At 47.4% G+C, this 20,344-nt stretch overlaps 1 protein-coding gene across 3 annotated transcripts in view; it reads right to left on the bottom strand.

The window, feature by feature from the left end:
* Nucleotides 1-2,282: 2,282 nt before the first annotated feature.
* The window catches only part of LOC139057513 (uncharacterized), an 84,554-nt gene continuing 66,492 nt past the window's right edge, over nucleotides 2,283-20,344 (bottom strand). The window contains exons 1-3 of one of the 3 annotated variants that reach the window (XR_011512853.1): nucleotides 4,751-6,159; nucleotides 3,660-4,010; nucleotides 2,595-2,731 (exon numbers count right to left, since the gene is read on the bottom strand). Coding sequence is in view for 2 of the 3 variants with exons in the window: in XM_070535885.1 (XP_070391986.1) it covers nucleotides 2,369-2,414; nucleotides 2,586-2,731 (192 nt within the window). In the remaining variant the exon portion in view is untranslated. Of the gene's footprint in view, nucleotides 2,477-2,585; nucleotides 2,732-3,659; nucleotides 4,011-4,750; nucleotides 6,160-20,344 lie in introns of those variants that run through there. The other 2 variants (XM_070535885.1, XM_070535887.1) reach the window with 2 other exon arrangements.

Raw genomic sequence — 20,344 nt, 5'->3', positions numbered from 1 at the left:
CGCGCGCGCGAACTTTGAACCGGGTGGCCAGCGCGGTCGCTGGTTGGACCCCTCGGACGACCGTCGTGTGCTGACTTTGTATTGGGCCGGTTGAGTGACAATGGGCCTCGGGGATTATAAAAGCAGAGACACGCCGCTCGAAAACAGGATCCGCCAACCCACCGGGAGAGAGTGTCGCCCCGACTGGGGTGAGATGTGTCACGCGTTTTCGCCGGACGCCGTCGTGCGAGAACAGTCGCGTTTGTGTGAGCTCTCGGCCCCAGTGCCGATCCGTTCATGTCCTGTATGATAACCTGTATATAGTGTATAAAGTCCCTTTTGTTATTCTCATCGACGCCAGGCTCGGAGTCTTCGCTACCAACGCTCTGTCACGAAACGGGTGACGAGCGCTACGGGACCACAAAGCCGTTATCGTGGTGCAGCGGTTGAAGTTCATAACACTGTGCAGTAAATTTTTTAATGGTTTTATTTGCTTTGGTGCACACGCGACTCTTGTCGGCCGGTTCCAATTGTAGTTTTAGCCAGGTGAACTGCTATTTTTAGCAGTTTTCTCGAAGTAACACGTAATTTTGGCCGCAGAAGCCGCCTATCTGCAACATGGAGCTACGAAAAATTTTATTGATATCGTGTCATTTTACGCGCCTTCTTGGTGGTACATCCATCAGGGACAATGATGAAAGAAACAATATTATAAAGTGGTTTATTGACTGCGTGGCGCGAACAGATGCAGCTGACCAATGCACTTCTGGGTAAATCTAAGGGTACATAGACATATATGTCAAAGACGTACATGTAAGAGAAAAATTATAAAACATTCTAAATGCACTGATTAAAAAAGTGAAAACACCGACCGGAATATAGGCGTCTCTCTTTTAAAAGCTGCACCAGCCCCGGGTGAACCAATCGACTCTCCGAGAAAAGCAATCAAGGTAATTACTGGACGTTAATATGAACAACAATGCTAAGGAAAATATGTTGCATGTGTACTCAGGCTGAATCGGGGAGACCGGGAAGTCTTTACCAATGTAATCTCCGTGAATTGTCTGGCGATCAAATTCAACGTACCAGCAGGCGAAATGAAGTAGAAACATATAGTCTTTGCAATCCGAACCAGGTTGCAATCCGATAATTTTTCACAATGTCACACTGTCAACATGCGCTCTCACAAATTCTAAACTTTTTCTGTACATGCACTGTTTCCCTGAATTTGAATTCGCCATTACCAATCACTTTTTTTTTCCTAAGAGAAAGCAGGACATTCTGTACTCACATTACACAAACACGATTCGTTCATTGGCTAGCACTTGTACCATTTAATTTTCACCGTCCATGCATAGAAGCCTTCCTTTTCGATCTCTCGGAAATGCAAACAATCCCCAGCCATTTCTCGAGTTACTTCTCGTCCAAGCCACAGAGTTTCATATCACTATAGAGGGCACTCTGGTACTGCGATCCTTCACTTCCACCATGGGTATGATGGGTAGTACATGCATTTGCCCGATCTTTGTGCTTGCGGCTTCAGACATTCTTATGGCTTCGTTTCTTTCGTTTTACCTGGGCCTAAGTTCTCCTAAATTTCAAAGCAATTTATACTTTTTTTTAATGCAGAAGGTAATAAAACTCCGCAAGCACACGTCATCGCTACTAACTGCAGTGGTTCCACTCGTCCATGCATCCATGGAGTAATGCTATCATTGGGCTTATGTGTTAGCGGTCCTGCGTTTGCATCTTGCCGTCCAACAATTTTAATGTTTATGAAGCCATATATACGATGCAGTGCCTTCTCAAAATGATCACTTTGCAAAGTCACGAAGACGAAGTTTAGGCAAATTCATGCACTTCCCCATCATTCCCATGCTGGCTGAACTGCCCCACTTGCAGATCCCTTAGACACTAGCGCCACAGTTCCCTCTAGTAAATGTATAAAACTGGTCCATTCCATCGCATGCTCACTTTGTATTTCCAAAGGAAGCGGTCACTGTACAACTGTTGGATGACCATCATGATGTGCATGTTGGGAATTCGAATTTAGTTCTCGTGGGAACAGCACCTTCAGGTTACATTCTATGCATAATTGGCTTTCTATGAAGTATGTAAGGGAAACAGGGTGCTCTTATTTATCTGCGAAGAGTGCTTCAAGTTTATCTTTTCTTTTCAGTGCGGCAACTGGCCTGGCATCATCATGTGTGCAGCAAGTCTATTTTCGTATGCCTCAGTAGAAGCACCACCAGTGCATTGTTTGTACTGTAAAATGTCATTAAGCAAAGAAAAAAAAAATGACCTCTTCGTACCGGCAAATGTGTCTTTATTACTTTTATCACAGAAACAATGAAAGTCGTGAAAACAGTGCAGTGTATATATTAATAAATTAGCGTGCCTTAGTCTTGAATCCCTTGTTGCTTGGATGGGCGAGACTGGGCGAAGAAACAAAACAAAAAAAAACATGAGGCTGAAGCTCTGGTCGTGGTTTCCTCAGCTGTAGAAGGAAAAAAGAGAGAGAGAAAGAAGATGACAGTGAAATGTTAAGTGTACCGATTTGGAAAGGAAAGTAAATAGCCGGCACGCAAAATACGTACAACACCCACCTAACTTTTTTGCTGAACTGGGTGACGGCAATGAAGTGGGCACCGACAAAGCGGCGGACGACCGACCTGCTCAAGATGTGTCCGCTGTTGTCCACGATTCCAACGTTCACTTGGATGCGGTAACTGTTGTTACACTTTAGAGTGATCTGCAAGACATATGAGGGAAGAGTTTCCGGTGCTGAGCTTTGGAGAGGGGAATGTCCTAAATCGGCTAGTCAATAGAATGCATGCTTAATCATTTTTTATTGATATGATACCGTACATATTTACAAAAATAAAAATGGAGCCCGCGTGAAGCACCAGTGCTGTAGTGTGCGACTGGGCAGCCCACTTGCCCTGAATGAACTGTCGGTTTATAATGAAGGTATGCAACTTCATTATCACAAGGCTAAACTGCATTGAAGGGAATTGACAACAATCGCAGTGCACAGCAGTATGAATGGCGCAAAGCACTGCGCGAATCAGTTGAATACAGAACTGACATGGCACCTCCTGCACCAGCTATACTATGAAGGCAAACTTTAGGGTAAGGCGTCTGTTGTCACAATGTTAGGTGAGAGTGGTTCAATTTTGGCCAGGCGTACACAGTTCCATACACAGTTCTACCCAATTGTCAAATCTCGGCGACCGTTGACTCATGCGTCACGACAGCCAAAATGACCTAAATTTGTGTTGCGGTCTCCTCGGGGTATATGGTCATCTATGCTACTTTTGTTTTAACAAGGAAACCACAATGACAAGAAAAAAAGCAAGTGGCTACGAGTATATCTTTAAGACCACGTAGCTCGCTGGGCTGACAAGAAATCGGCCTGGAAAGCCATCGCAGGCACGCACCAAGACACGAGATACGACAGCACGGTAACAATTTGTACCACCCGCGCCGTCATGTTTTGTTGATGGCTTCCCCAAATATCACTAGATCAAAATTTGGATGCGTGCACACTGCAATTGACGACAGTCCTGTCCTGGGTATTAGTGCAAAGTGAGCGCACGTTGAAACATGCGAAGTTTAGTGCAACTTGCGAACGGCAACCTGGCGTGTCTAAACTGGGGAACCGGCGAACGAACTCTTACCGGAGGAAGTTTTGAGGTGAAGCCGTCGTAGGAGAAGAGCTTTAGCCGAGAAAAGGACAGCACCCGGCCGTTCCACGAAGAACCGGGATGCGGTGAGTCCGGGTGGGAGTACTGACCAACTGCACCAGTCCAAGGATACAATTTAGGGCTTAAATTCATTTCAGCACACAGAAAGACAAAAGTAAAGAAAGACGCTTCTTTCCGGAGGCGGTGATAAGGCCGACACCGGTAGGGCCTCGTTCACACTGAGCGCATTCGCCCCCAACGGAATTAGTGAAGGTGAGCCAAGCCGTGTACTGCAGGTCGTCCACCAAGTTGGTACAGCGGAACGAAGGCGCTGGCTGCATGAGCCTGCATGCGAAATAGAAGGACGCGGCCCGATCATTTTTGATAAACACAGTGGTCATGCGTTGGAGATATTTAGGCACGCACGTTTCAAAACGAGCAGCTAAAACACGTGGTGGGCACGGTGGATATATGTGGACCATGTACAGAACAATGAGCACTCAAAAAGCTATAAAGACTGCTGAAACGGTTGAAAGCAGAGATACATTCGCAAAACGAAAATGATTATCGTCCGCATGATAAATAGCTGGCTATATAGACGAGTATACTGTTCCCTTCATTTAGCCCAGCATAGGCACCACTCTGCGGCATTTGAATACATGCAGCTTCTCGGCAGGAACACTAATGCGTGCTCGGAACGCTCATGTCAACAGCGGAAGCCAAAACGCTGTCCTGAAGTGTGACATTGCAACGGTTTCTGAAAGAACCGTTACGAGATTGGCGCCGCGCACCATGGCGCGAACACGCATCGAGTGCCCGCGCAGTCGGAATCGCAAAAATAAAGATCTCGGGAAGCGCGACGATGCTTCAACTACGCAATCTCAGCAAAGGAAAGTATAGCGTCCGCGCGTGCACCAAAAATTAAGATCGCGCACAGCGTGCTTTCCATTCAAGCGCTGCTCTCTTGTATGTCGCTGCTATCGAACGTAAATGGCGCGCGCATAAAATCCAGGCAAGCCCGCGTCAACAACTGTCCCGATCGAGCAGCAGGCTCTGGAAAAATAGAAAGGATGAAAAACACTCGCCTGCCCTGTGTGTGGATCAGCAGTTCCATATTGGGCAGCAGGAACTCGTGCTGGTTGACGAGCGCGACGTGAGGAACCTTGGCCGGCAGGCTCGGCGCGATCGCACGCTGTTGGTCCGCGTTCTTCCTGGGAGCAAACTTGGGCCAACCGCTCCAGTCGTGAACTTCGTCCGGGTGGTCACTGGGAAAGTCCGCCGGTCGTTCGAGCATCGCTTGGATCCAGATTCCCAACTGTGGCTCGCTCGCCATGAAGGCGGCGACGGCTGCGACGCTGGAGGCAGTCGGCACATCTTCGATGTCGACGTCCTCCGACTGGGACGCGCCGGCCTGCACCACGTCGCTGTTTCCGCTGTCGGTGCTAGAACCGCTGCTACTGCTGCTGTCGCCGCTGCTGGTGCAGTCGTCGTCCCCGCCGCTGCTGCTGCTCGTCGACAGCTCGCAATCGTCCCTCCGCAGCGTGGCGTAGCCGTTGTAAGTGCTCATCCGGTCGTCCTCGTCCCTGGAGAGACCGGCGTTGAGGCCAGCGCCAGCGGAGCCAGTAGCACGGCCCGACGACGCCATCCTCGAGGCACAAGCGGCGTTTGCGAAGTGCGTCGGGGCGAGCGCGACTGCAGTTGATCTGCGACTGTTGAGTATAGCTGCCGTTTGCTGTGCAGTGACTCGCTTTATGGCGTGCTGGGAAAGCGTGCTACTCCAGAACGCCGACGTGTGGCGTTTTCGCTCCAACGTGGACGCGTTCTCGTTCTTGTCTTCTACTATTTTCTTCTCCTCCCTCGAGCTGCAGGAGGCCGAGAAACTTGCGTCAAAGATTTTTTTTCTTGGCTCGGTATTCTGGAGGAACATGCTCCCCCCACCGCTTATCAAATCGAAGAAAGCATGAGCGGCGGGAAACCAGGCTACAAATCCGTTCGGCTTCGTCATTTTTTTTTAGTAGGAAGTGATAATGCACCGGAGAAAATTTGCGAGATTATCGTGGCTGGTTTTCTGGCTGCGTCTTCGTCGTGGTTCGCGAACAAACACCTTGCACCAAACGAATGATTATACTCACCAAAAGTGACATGAAATTTCGCATGATTTAACTCCATGTGCTTCATTTTGTTTGGCGAATAATATCACGACACTTTCAATCCTTTTTATTATGGTATTTTATTAATTTATTTGCATTTTAAGGTCACGGGAAAACACGAACTAAGTTTTGTTCTTGCCAAAATTCTTCCTATGTATTTTTTTCTTTAACGATCTCACGCAGGTGTTTACTTGATACCACACCCCCCTCCGATATGTATAAGCTTGCGATTTTCTTTCAAACCCTCACTCACATACCATTGTATTTGGTATTATTCTTTGCAAGATGTAAAGTACATTCTATATTTTCCCATTCCCCTTACAGGCCCAAGTTTCAGCCCTCCTAATAAATATATTAATTCATTTTCTGGCATTTATATGCTGCTATTAATAGCCAAAACAATTTTATTCATGGGTGGAAACTTCATCCATCGAACCAAGTAGTCACGCAATGTAAACTGCAGCGAACAGTTTGAACGCTTGTCCAAGTATAACAGCACAGCTCCTATCGTAGCAGAATGGTACCCACGCGGTTACGATTGTCGCGTGTGTTTGATCTCTCCTAAATCGCAGCTTGGAAATAGAGGATAATGCTGCAATAAGGTCACATTAGTGGATGGAACATTCAGAAATACACAATTGATCTCCGAGGCTGATTGTAGGCACAAATATGTGCGCTTGGAAGTTTGGAAAAGACAGGTTCGAGCGGGAAATTGTGGAAGCCTATTTAATCAAAAAAGAGGGAAACGCATGCGTCAGCAGGCCGTCCATTATGCTTAGTGACAAGGAGACGACTTTTTTAGAAGGTTTCATTTAGGCTTCATGTTAGAGTGATTTCATTTGGTTTTACCGTCTGTCTTCCTTTTATTTACCTATTTTTTATTTTGTTGACGGTTTTCCAGTGGCTCTTAAGCTTTTGTTCCACTTTTTTTTTTGACGCAGACGCTGTTCTTTAGACCTTTATCGTTCAACACTTCTGTCCCTTGAATTGTTTGTCACGTGGTTCATTTTTCGCGCGGTCACATGTTTTATCAATTTTTTAGGTGAGTGACTATTAGAGATTTTAGTTTTGACGCAGACGCTGTACTTAGACGCCTTTTTCATGTTTTTTCCGTGTTATTCGTTGGTCATTATTCCCATAGTCGTGCGGGTTTTATCACTGACTGGGCCTTAGGCGTTCGAAGGGTGTTATGTTGTGAATAGTTTGGTAGTGAAGCGTAGACGGTACCTTTTATGTCTGGTTTTGTCCCCTTTGGCTCGGAAAAAGACTCCCGCGCTGATCCACGTGTGGTTCTTGTTTGCTCATTCGATATTATGTGCCAGGTATGATTTCTGAGTGGTCGATAGATTGCTGTTTTTTGCTTATAAAGTTTTGTGCGCGACTCGGCGTGAATAACGAACATAAGGCAGGTTTGTTGCGAAAATAAACTTAGTTGTGAGTGGCGCCGGTCCTGTCGTTTGTGTTCTTCTTCCTGAGTCCTGGTCTTCTGCGCCTTGCCTTTACTGATTCAAAGAGGCCAAAAATGGTCGCGTGAACACTCCGCATACAAGATCAATTCGTCCTCAACTAATCGATTTTTGATGCCCGATGCAGCCGAGCGAGGGAAGAGGGCGCGACATTAGTGTTCCTGTATATGCTCCCGCAGGGAGCATATACAGGAACACTACGCGACATGTGCACGTAGCGGCGTCTCAGGCGCGGTGGAGGCCGCGCGAGAGCACATGCCGGAAGCGCCGTCGCTGTTATTTCTGCACAAAGGCTTCCCCCGTATCGAGGAGCCCGCAACATTCGTGGAAAGAAAGAAAAGGGGCCCGTGGCATACTCTCTTCGCAACATAATGTTGCTCGCGCGGCTGAACCACCATCTGGGAAAGACAAGACTATTTCCACCTGTGCCAGATTGGTTTCTGGCCTAAGGTTGACATGTGCGAAAGTAACCTCTTTCTGCATGAAAGCATCGCCAGTACCAGCCACTTCGGAGGAAAGATGTATGGGTTCTTAGTCAGCCGAACCAAGAAGAATGTTGAGCACAGTCTGCAACGAGGAGGTACTAGTGGCCTTTCGTGAAGCCTGCCCAGCCTTCATGAAACTGGGTTGTCAGTGTTGCCAAAGCATCTTATGCAACCAAATGTTTGAAATATGAAGTTACATTAAACAGTCAAATACTTTTACGAACTGCATAGGTGAAAATGCGAGTAAAACCCAGACCAACACACTTGGTTGCAGGAGTGATTCGCTGATGAGGTAAGAAGGTGACTTAACAGTTGGTGATAAGGTATACCGAATGCAGGTATGTGCACTGTGTATACATACGTACCTTGAAGTCTGAATTAAGCTTGTCCAGCAAAGCGACCGTTTACGAACTGCGCGAGGGTCCTAAGCCGTGGTAGGTGCTGGATTGCAAATATCTTTGTTCTATATAGCGCATGGTCCAAACATACGGCGTCAGCGGTTATATATCGTTATATATATCAGCGGTTATAGTAAGAAACGTTGTGTGGCGTGACTATGCGAAGCTCGTTTTCTCTAGCTTTTTCGAGAAAGAGGATGATAACTGAACTTTTTTTCCAGTTGTGTTCGTTCCGTTCTCTACGGCGCACTCACACGTATTACGGAAATGTTGTCCTCAAAAATAGCCACCGCATTCTTTTTATGCGATCCCTCTCATATATTATGGCTCTATATAGGCCAAAAAGGCAATGCCGGAGCGCACAGCTTATATATGTATCATACTGGTTCACCAACCGCCGTGATCGCTGTGTTGAGCAGCACCATCGGCTTCATGCAGGAAGGATAGCGTAGAGATATAGTAATTTCAAGCCTATTAGACTTGAAATGCGTGAGAACGGTGCCGGTGTATCACAAATATTTGACAGCGCCAGCAGCTTAGATGTTTCGTGGTTGCCTGAGGTTGGCCGTGAGGCGAGCACGCGCTCTTATGTTTTATGTTTTACTCCCTACGCCAAGCGATCGGACAGTGAGCATATTTACCATTTAATGCGGATAATACAGAGACACCGGTATTCGTTGTTGAATCGAACCGATATAAGCAAAATATTTCACAACATATACCCACACCGCGACTGATAATGCGCGTACACCGCGTCTGATTATGCGCGTCACATTTTTTCACTCCCAAGACATATTTCTGTCTACTGTTGCTACCGATGCACTGAAAGGCTTCCCAGACGACCTTATTTGAGCGGACATGGCGTAAATTTCACAAGGTATGGTGTAAAACATACCGAAATCGTTCCGTAGCCCGCGAGAGCAATACTTTCAGGCAGCTCCGCGCCTGGTCGCACAAGCCAGAGAGGAGGAAAGGCTCGCCACACGCCCTATCCTACTCACCCGATGAAAAGGTCTATAGTTGCTGCTTGCGTTCTCACGTCTCCTCCCCCCTCTCTTATATGTGAACTTCCACCTTCTCCTCTCTCCCTTTCCTCTTTACAGTTAGTAAGTAAGTGCTTTATTTCCCATATACAACATACATTTGAATATGGACAGGTCTTGAGGAAAAAAGCTGCGTCAGCAGCTTGACTAAGTCCTAAAACCCATATTATGGCAGCAGCAGGGGGAACAAGAGTGCATGTGGGACTGATAACAATAAAGCAGACTGAGACGAATAAAATAACGCAAAGAAACAAACAAGAATTGATAATCCAAAGCAAGTTACTTAGCTTACATATTAAGAAATCAGCAGTATGGAGAGAAAAGAAAAAAATAATGACACTCAGATCAGACATGCATACTAACAACAGATGATGTTGCAAAAGTAATATTGTGATCTACAAGTATAAATTATTAAGCATAAAACCAGCTCTAGCAGCAATGGTAATTATACAGACTAGTTAACGAAGACTGTGAAACATCGATATCATCTGCGATCAGTGTGTTAAGCAGGACAGGCAGCGTATAAGCAATCATTTGCTTTTCATAATTAGTGCACGGGTGCATTACTTACCAATATTCTGGAGATCGTGTTCGATACTGGCGTATGTTCTGTTTAAGGTTAGCTATGGCACAGATATAACAATTACTCGATTTACGCTCCGTAACGTATGCACGGACTAACCTGTAAGTGTATAAATTATGCGCTTTGTGTATTTTCAGTTCTTGGAAAAGAGCTTCACTTGGGGAGTCCGACAAGTAAGTCGGGTTTAATCGCTCATACAAATAGGCGGGCACAGTTGTAGAGCAGCAGCTTCCAGGTTTATTTTATTCGGTATAAGTGAGTGCCACAGCCACGAGCACTGAGGCAGACGCGAGAGGATGAAAGAGGGCGGCGCTGGAACACTGTAGAAAATGACAAGAAAGCAAGCTGACGAAATGGAAGTATACATCTCTCTCGCTACAGTACGAAGTAAAACAGAAACACGCAGACCTTCGGTTTGTATGTTTCAATATTTCTCTAAAAAATGAATCTGTCTATTGAAGCTACAGTTTAAACAAATAACTGATGTCGCCTCAATTAAATGTCGAAGTCACGTGTGAATGCGAGTGACGTCACAGCAATGACATGCATGTAGCCGCGCGGCCCCCGCGAGGCTAAGGGCAAACAGCGTTTCGCTTGAAATTTAAGCTCTGTGCGCGGCGCGAGGGGATCAGACACGGTCGTTAGCGCGCATTGTACGCAGTGAGCTTGTCAGCTCAAAATGGCCAGACCTCGTGAGGGGCACTTCAACGAGGCCTTCAAAATCTTGCTAAGGGGATGAGGGGCAAGCAAAACAAATTGCTCGTCGCATCGCAAACCAGCTCCGAACTCGGCTTTTCCACGTGACGAAAAGTCCGGCGCCACGAGAAGTTATCGTATGATATCCCCTGCGACAAGTTCACCTTCCTGACCAGTTTTCCTATGGGGAGCCGGCCTATGACGAATGGCCGCGTGACAAGTGGGCCTAGACCCGCAAGTGCCCGTGGAAGCCAAGACTGACTCATCACACAATCACATCGTAGATGTAGCGTCCCGAATGTCCTACACCGATGCCTGCTGCACTTCAAAAGAAGTTGAAATCACTGAACATTTTCGTAAATGCAAGGATTGAAAGAAACATTCACCTTGCTGACAAGGCGCAAAAACAAAATGCCCGTGCTCTCCCGAATTTTATATCTGCGCCGTTTTGGCCCGGGGTTGCAAGCAGGAAAGGCATTTTTCAAAACGGCAGTGAGTAAGAGCCGGAGCAGGCCCCGAGAATTATGCGCTACGAAAGCGGTTTTTACTTTTATGCGTGCGTCCCACATGTGTTAATTGTCGTGCATGTTCCTTGAGTCTTGTGTATCATTTCAGTTATCATCGCTATCACGGGGGTAATAACGTGCTGTGGGCCTTCCGCCAGGTATTAACCTCTCCAATTTAATTCAAGAGCGATCACTATCTCTCTTCGCTAATCTCAACCACAAAAGAATTCGAATTTCTTGAAAGTGATGGACATCTGCAACATCCTGGGCGTTATTGTTTCCTGCGACATCGGCAAAGCCTCTGCTTGGCTTGCGGACGTTTTTCGAAAGAAACGTAAGACCAGCGTGTGTCCCGTGTTCGTCTTCTTCATGTGCTTCACCGCTTCGCTTTCGCCAGGACAGTCATATCATGGAATCTTCCGTGTACACAGAGGTTCGTTTTACGCACACCAACGGTTTTTTTTTTCGTGGCTGCGAAACACTTATTGAATTACAGCAAATCATGTGCATTCGTCGAGCCTGCCTCTGTCGATCAGTGCTGCGCAAAGCTTCTGAAATAAGATGATAGAGAGAACGAGAATACTGGGCACTTAAACATTGCGAGCAGTAAATTACTTTTTAGCCGTCGTGGTGGCTTGGCAGCACGAGGTCGAGGGATCGAATCGTGGCTGCTGCGGCTGCATTTTGATGACGGTGGAATGGAACAACTCCCATGTACCGTGCATTGGGTTGACGTAGAGGAACCAGAGATGGTGAAAATTAATCCGTAGTCGCCCCCTTTATTCTCTCCAAAATAATATGCGCCTGAGAAAAGCCCAGAATTTCATTTAGATGTTACTTTTGAAGGAGTGGGCGAAAAATTCGTACATCATCCTTTGCCGGCCGGCATTTCATGGACACCATGGCTGGGGTGCGATATTGTTTATTTCGCTGTGTTTCGCTGTGTTTCTTTTCAAAACGGCTTCCCGTCGTCCATATTATACCGCGTTATCCAGATATGCTATCGAATGGTGTGTATGAATGAACGTGCGATGTCGAGAAAGTGTTAACGTGCCAGTCTGTGTGGAAGTTAATGGCGAACAACGACATGAGGAGATATTTATTTCCTGAAAACAAGGACACTCGGAACCAGTCAATCTCCACCACATTGCTCGGGAATAAATTCGTGCCTATGGCAAGCGTTGCATTGGAAACGGAACGTTACTGGCGCCTCACCTTGTCGTTTTTAATCGCACTGTTTACCATACGAAATGTAACGGTCAATAAAAGCGTGCCGTCGTTCATCGACAAGAAGCAGGGTAAGTTCCCCGTGGGACCCACGACGGATAAATAATTTCAGTTCAATATATTTGATGGAAAACTTCGCGGAATGAATAATGGGTCAAAAACGGATTCAACCGCTTGACGAGACCACTGCCCGAATCATCCTTTCGTAGAGTCTGTGGGTTGGTCTGTCCGTATATCCGTACACCTCTAAGCACTTTTTTCTCTCGTGGTCTTTAAGCCCCTGAACGCCGCCACAGCAGCTGGTCAGCATCCGCCACAGACGGCCGGCGATTGCCCACTTGCATACGTTGGTTGTGCATGTTTGCGTCTTCCATTGTCAAACAAAAAAAATATCGTACACCGACACGAGGACAGGGAGCGTTCCGGACATCTTGACAATGCGCGCGCTATAGTCGCCACATCTCGGCCGTTATCGCAGTTTCTTTAAGCAATTTGACTCTATCCCAGAAGAAGAAGTATTTTAATGATTGGAAAAATGTAGAGAGGTCGGCCGGATAATGGAGCATATTATATGATAATTCCTATTATAGCAATGATTCTATTTCATTTATATTGCTTATTTCGATCCGCCCGCATTATCACCACGATCGGCCAGTCTTCGGTGGTGCAGATGATAAGAAAATCACAGAATTCAGTAAAAGACAAAACACTTCAAGACACTTCAAGACAAAAAAAAAGGAGTTCAAATGTTGACAGAGTTGATGCCGCGATGTAGTACAAATGATGTTGACTAACCACTTTCACAGTCGAGAGTCGCGCTTGTCTGAAATTTCTTCTGTCTTAATTCGAGGCCACCATGATGAAATTGCGGCCTCTCCCGAACTTGGGAAGAGCGGCTCCAAAGACTTTGAGTGAGATGTCTTCGCATACGCCTAGGAGTTCCACGCGCGTCTTGTAGCTGCCTTTCTATTACAGAGGCTCGCGAAACGCCGCCCAGTTCGGAGAACTTCAGAAAAATGTCTCTCTTTTTTTTCCCTAATCTGAACATGGAAAATCACCCATTGGATTTAAACATAATGAAAAGGGGCGAAAGTCCTATCCATAAAAAAATCCAAGGCTATCTCTACATCCTTCAGAAAAATGATTTGCAGAAGGGTTGAAATCTGGGTCAGTTGGTACATACTTGAACGAAAAAACCAGTCAAAAACACAAAGGACAAGAGAAGAAGTTCACGACACAACGACTGGACTATCAACTATCAGTTGATAGTCCAGTCGTTGTGTCGTGAACTTCTTCTCTTGTCCTTTGTGTTGTTGACTAGTTTTTTCGTTCAGAAAAATGAGTTTCGCAAATCGGGGCTTACCTTCCAAAAAAATGGAGTTGGCAGTAGATGGTATAACTACAAAACGAGACAGGTTTCATTAAAGCTACGCAACAACTAGCACTGTACCAAATATTTCGGGATGATAATATTTAGGTTCTCCGGATTTTTGATTTCTTTTAATCGCCTGTTGCAGTTGACATAGGTTGCAGTCCTTGAGCTGGATTAATCAGAGAGGCGGGCATAGTCGCTGCTGAAAGCGAAACACATAATCTGTTAATTTAAAAAAATCATGAGTTAGGTTCCTAATTAATAACATAACGGCGTATAATAGCAATTTGCGGATTGTAGCAAGGCATATCCATTTGGAATAAATTTCCGTAATGACACCAGTGTTGAGATATGCGCCATCAAGCTCGCAGTGAGAATTCACTGTTGTCTGACTTTGTAACGAAACGCATGTCTACGCGTTGAAAAATAGAGTAACTAGAACGCGCATGTATTTTGTCCCTCACTTTGGGAAATTATATATCGAAACTGGTGTCATCCTGGAGATACAAGTGGATATGCCTTGTAAATTCACCGGCTACGATTCCTAAATCGCACTACATGCCGTAAATATTTATGAAGTTTATTAGTGAATTTGTGTTAATTATTCTAACATGTGTGTTTTGATGTCTCCTTCAAGTAATGTGCGCCTCTTCGAATAATCCAGCGGAAGGACAGGAATTACGTTATCTGCAACAGGCATAATTTAAAACATTCCGGAAAGCTTAGACATGATGTAGGATACACACCATGCCTTGTCAAGAATGGCGAGCCGCTGAGCAAGATTGCCACCTTGCCACCCGATTACGACAAGGGGTGCACGACGCGCACCTCTCCCTCTCCGTCACTGCAGCTGGGAGGCGTTCAAAGAAGCGGCCTCTGCGCTGGAATCCGCCGCCTTACTCCAGCCCCTTCGACATTGTGACGGAACTAGTTCGGTGTGTGAACAATGATTCCGGAGATCCCCAACGCGGACCTGATTTGACACGCATGGACAAGCCGCCGTGGGGACGACGTATTTTGGAACGTCTCACGCTTCGGCCTAGCCCGGAACAACGAGCGACCCCCGATCGGCGCCGATAGTTTCCCGGAACGGCACCCCGCGCGGTTGCCTCTGTGTACAGAGCGCGGTTGCCTGTGTGTACGTAAACTGGTCTGCAGAGCAGCGGCGAGTTGGTGATGAGTAAACGAACAGTCGCCGCGTCGTAGGACCGGCGCATCAAGTGTATAAAAACTGTGGTTGTGCGAATGCTGAGGACACTTCTCTTGAGCAGTCATGTTAGACTGAGTCACTTCTCTCATGCAGTCATGTTGGACTGTTACTCTTTTTCTCAAGCAGTCATGTTAGACTGATTTAATTTCTGTAAATAAAACCTTTTCCTCGTTCTCGATGAGAAGCAGTTCTTCACTTCATCAACGATCTCAGCGTAAATAAGTTGGACGACGGCATGGGCCAGCTACCTTCGAATTCAAGCCGTACTCCAATCTTGGCAAAGGACCACGGACGATGGGATTGAGCCCCCAATCCTGACAACTGGCTGACAGCGGTGAGATGGACTTTGCGACATGGTGCTGTATCTGCGGTGAGTGCTTGGTTTTTGCTTTGACTCTCTAGGCTTCATTTTGTGGTTGTTCTGTTTAGAACAGTAGGGAAGCTAGATTGTTGTGTGTTAGCTAGGTTGTCTTTTCCTAGCTAGATTTAGAGAGCAGAATCAAGGCAGTAAAGCAGCAGTCATGGAGTTAAGGACACTGCTGAGAGACGAGTTGTTGATTGTTGGTGAGGAACTGGGCCTAGATGTACGCAAGGAAATGCTCAAATCGGAATTATTGGAGCTAATTTCCAATCAGGCCAGTGAGCAAGATATTGAAATGGGATTGGAACTTCTCAAAAAGAGAGAGAAACGGGAAAGAGAAAGAGAAGAACGGGAAAGAGAAAGAGAAAAGCGAGAGAGAGAGGAACGCGATAAAGATCGCGAGTTTCAGTTAAGGAAAATGCAACTTGAACTTGAAAGCAAACGTTTGGAGTTGCCTCAAGGAAGTGAAGGCGCTCTGGGACGATCAAGTGAGGCAGAATCGTACCGCATGGACAGGCTATTAAAGCCATTTGAGGTCGGGACCGACATAGGCTTGTTCCTATGCAATTTTGAAAGGACTTGCGAAAAGATGAACTTCGGCCCGAGTACATGGCCACAGCGGTTGCTGTCTATGTTGCCGTGTGAGGCGGCGGAAGTAATCGCCCGATTGAGTGTGCAGGATGCATATGATTATGCAGAAGTTAAGGCTAGTCTCCTGAAGAAATACCGCCTTTCAGCCGAAGCTTTTTGGCAAAGGTTTAGGAGCACAGGCAAGAAAGATAGCGAGGGCTATCCGGAGTTTGCATATAACTTAAAGGCCAACCTAGTCGAGTGGCTTAAAAGCGCGGAAGCGTACGACAGCAGAGACATGATCATTGAATGCATGTGTCTAGAGCAGTTTTACAAAACCATCCCCCAAGCTGTGAAACTGTGGGTGCAAGACAGAGGTAATGTAAACACTGTGGAAAGGGCGGCTGAATTAGCCGAAGAGTACGCAACCCGTAGAAAGTTGAACGCCGAGGAGGGAAACTGGGACGGTCGAAATGGACCGCGGAAACCATTTCCGTTCAAAAAGGGTGCGCAAACTAGACGATCAGAGCCTGTAGACACGGCGGAAAAGCCCGCAGAAAAGAGCGAGGAGAAACTTAACGGAAAAACCGCACAAAAAGAACAGAAAAGAAAATTCGAATCTGTTAGACCAATTCGCTGTTACAAATGCCACAAACTGGGACATATAGCTGTAAACTGCGAGAAGTCTAGCGTAGTTTTTTCCTACGTGGAGGAAAAAGATGAGAATATGGAACTTTTAAGTCCATATCTCCACGACCTGCAAGTTAATGGAAAACCATGCCGAGTGCTAAGAGACAGTGCCGCCACGCTGGACATTGTCCATCCGTCTTACGTGATGGTAGATGACTTCACCGGAGAAGTAGCATGGATAAAACAGGTTGTAGAAGAACACAGCGTGTGTCTGCCCATGGCCAAAGTCAAAATCAGTGGACCATTCGGGGAACTAGAGACTGAGGCTGCAGTTTCCAAATTTTTGTCACTGCAGTATCCCTACATCTTTTCGAATCGCTCGAATCAGTTACTGCGTGACAGAGGGCTCAAACTGGGAGAGGGCATAGTACAGGCATTGACCCGAGGCCAAGCTCGTAAGATCGCGGCGCTTTCGGCTGAAAATGCTCAAGCTCCTCCAGCGGAAGCAGAAAAGGGGATAACTTCAATACCCGAATCCGAGCTAGGCCCGAGGGACAAAAGAACAGTTGAGGAGAGCCTGCCAGCTGACCAGCTCAATGAGAGCGTAGCACTAGAGTGTCAGAGTTCTAGCCTGCAGGAAGAGCAAGCAGACGCGCTCACAAGCGAGACAGGGTCGTTATTATCACCGGCCTCAAAGAACTTTTATCAACTCTTACGCGTGGATAGAGAGTCACTGGCAGCTGAGCAAAAGAATGATGAGAGCTTAGCTAAATTACGTGACACAGCTAAAGAAGGCATTGCTAGGCGCAACGTAACGATACATGAGAGAGGAGGATTGTTGTATCGGCATTACAGAGATCGAAAGGGTAGGATTTTAGATCAGTTAGTCATACCTACCAAGTATCGGGAGGACCTTTTGAGTCTTTGTCATGGAAATGGGTGGTCCGGCCACCTAGGCATAAACAAATCAAAGGAAAGATTGCTTATGGAATACTACTGGCCTGGCTGTTTCAAAGATGTAGAAAACTTTGTAAGATCATGCGACGCCTGCCAGCGTTCTGGTAAACCAGGAGAGACATGGAAAGCTCCACTGAAGGTAGTCCCCTTCATAACAGAGCCTTTCAGACGGCTTGTAATAGACACGGTAGGGCCTCTTCCAAAAACAAAATCAGGCTACAGGTACTTGTTTACCATGCTGTGTCCGGCTACCAAGTTTCCAGAAGCAACCCCTTTGAAAGAGCTCAGCTCCACCGAAGTAGTTGACGCGCTTTTGACAGTGTTTGCACGAGTTGGGGTTCCAGCCGAAATTCAGGCAGACCAAGGGTCAGTATTCACGAGCGCACTGACTTCCACATTCTTGCAAAAGTGCGGGGTAAAGTTAATACACAGTTCTGTCTATCACCCCCAGTCAAACAGTGTAGAGAGGTGGCATTCGGTGCTTAAGCGAGTTTTGCGTGCGCTATGTTACGAGCACAAGGAGGACTGGGAGAACTGTCTGCCGGCAACTTTGTTTGCTTTGCGAACAGTTCCACATGAGGCGACAGGGTTCTCACCAGCAGAACTAGTGTATGGGAGGACACTCCGGTCTCCACTGAGAATGTTAAGAGAGATGTGGGAGGAAAGAGGGGAGAGTCCAACCGTGGTTGAATACGTGCTAAATTTACTGGAACGGCTAAGCGCAACCCAAGAACTAGTCGGAAAGAACATGGCACTAGCTCAAAAGAACGCCAAATTCTATTACGACAAGAATGCGAGGCTTCGTACGTTTAAAGTCGACTTAACGATGAAAGCGGAAAAGTGTAGGTTTGGTTGTTCACAGGTTACTTATCTGGGCCATGTTGTTGGTCAAGACATGAGACGGCCGGCTGAGCTGAAAATTGCGACGATTGGAGATTTTTCTCAGCCGCGCACGAAAACGGACCTTCGTTCATTTTTGGGACTTGTGGGGTACTATCAATGGTACATTCCGAATTACTCGCAATTGGCAAGTCCACTAACAGACGCCCTCCGAAAGGGAGCATCGAGTAACGTACACTGGGATAAGGACAAAGAGAACGCTTTCCAAAGTTTGAAAACGCTATTGGTTTCTCGCCCTGTGCTTCGCGCGCCAGTCTACACAAAGGAATTCATAGTTCAATGCGACGCAAGCGACAGAGGTATGGGCGTGGTACTTAGTCAGGTCGGCGACGATAACGAGGAGCATCCTATCCTCTACGCCAGCCGTAAACTAAATGTAAGAGAGGAAGCCTACAGCGCTTCAGAGAAGGAATGCGCTTGTTTGGTTTGGGCCGCCCAGAAGTTGTCGTGTTACTTGTACGGAGCGAAGTTCATCTTCGAGACCGACCACTGTCCTCTGACGTGGCTCAATCAAATGTCACACAAAAACGGCCGCTTGCTCCGATGGAGCCTCACTCTCCAAGAGTACAACTTCTCCGTTAGATATAAGGGAAAGTTGCATAGCAATGCGGATGATTTGAGCAGGCTAATTTGAATTCTGCGTTTGAGGGTCCCGCCTAAATTTTGGGGTTACTAGTGTTAGCTTTTCTTTAGGCGAAGAAAATCCCCTCTCATTCAGCAGAATTCCCTCCATTATTGCTGAATGTGTCAGCAGGAATTTGCTTCAGAAATTTGGCATAGTGAAATGCAGCATTTTTTTTTTGTTTCTGCACTTATGTTGTTGTTGTTTTTTTTTGAAGCCTAGCGAGTCTAAAGTGAGAGCCAATGCACGTCATCTCGGCACAGAGCCGTGTTGTGGGGTTCATTTTGCACTTGCCTGTCCTTGTTGGATGTTTTGGGGCGGTGACATCAATGCACAAGTGGTCGCTGCGAGCCAAGACATCAATCCCCCCCTGACCAGCAGCCGTTCTCTTCCTGCCTAGCGGTTGTCAGTGCTAGACAGTCGAGACTTTCCGGCCCATGGAGGCGCTGTCAAGAATGGCGAGCCGCTGAGCAAGATTGCCACCTTGCCACCCGATTACGACAAGGGGTGCACGAGGCGCGCCTCTCCCTCTCCGTCGCTGCAGCTGGGAGGCGTTCAAAGAAGCGGCCTCTGCGCTGGAATCCGCCGCCTTATGGTACGTTCACACTGAGGAATCCGGCGTCTACAGCGAATGGAATTCTCCTGCCGCCGAAAATCGCGTAGTTCACACTGCTTGCGGACCGCGTCGCCGGAAAGACATACAGCGCCATCTGCCCCATAAAATGCTAACCTCCAATCCAGCGCGGGATGTCCCGGATGTTCGCGCGGCTCGAAATTGCGCAGCAGTTGTCTCCGCTCGCGTCGAGTTCGTGTGTTTATGTTGCGCGTCTCCACCATTGCTTGGAAAGACAATGATGAACCCCGAGCAAGTAGAGGCAGTACTGCTCGGCCTGTTGGCAAGCACCTTTCTGGCGATGCATGACGCACAGAAGCATTCGCCGATGAGACGGCGGCAGCGGCGTTGGTGGGTTCGCCCACCAATCTCGCGACCGATGTTGTGCCACAAGTCGTCCTTCTGCACGTTGTCTTTGTGCTTCAAGTGGCGCTTATCGTAGAGGACTGGGTGGTTGCGCACCAGTTCGATCAGCATTTCGGATGTGGATGTCGCGGCGGACTTTGATGACTGCGACGACTGCGACATGACGCGAGACTCGGCCGCCATCTTTGGAAGTTCTGTTTCGCGCTCCCCGATTGGTCAGCGCCGCGCGGCGGCGAGGCGATCCGGCGGCAGCTGCCGCAAAAATCGGTACGGGAGCGATCGGCGCGGAAGGGGCTATTCCGGCGGATCTCGCCGCCGCCGAACTGGGTTCCGCCGAACTGGGCGCCGCTCCAGACGCCGAATGTCTCAGTGTGAACGGGGCATTACTCCAGCCCCTTCGACATTGTGACGGAACTAGTTCGGTGTGTGAACAATGATTCCGGAGATCCCCAACGCGGACCTGATTTGACACGCATGGACAAGCCGCCGTGGGGACGACGTATTTTGGAACGTCTCACGCTTCG

Source organism: Dermacentor albipictus, chromosome 3 (assembly GCF_038994185.2).
Source record: "Dermacentor albipictus isolate Rhodes 1998 colony chromosome 3, USDA_Dalb.pri_finalv2, whole genome shotgun sequence".
NCBI lineage: Eukaryota > Metazoa > Arthropoda > Arachnida > Ixodida > Ixodidae > Dermacentor > Dermacentor albipictus.
Note: the sequence above shows the minus strand (reverse complement) of the source record. Positions and strands in the feature narration are given on the sequence as shown.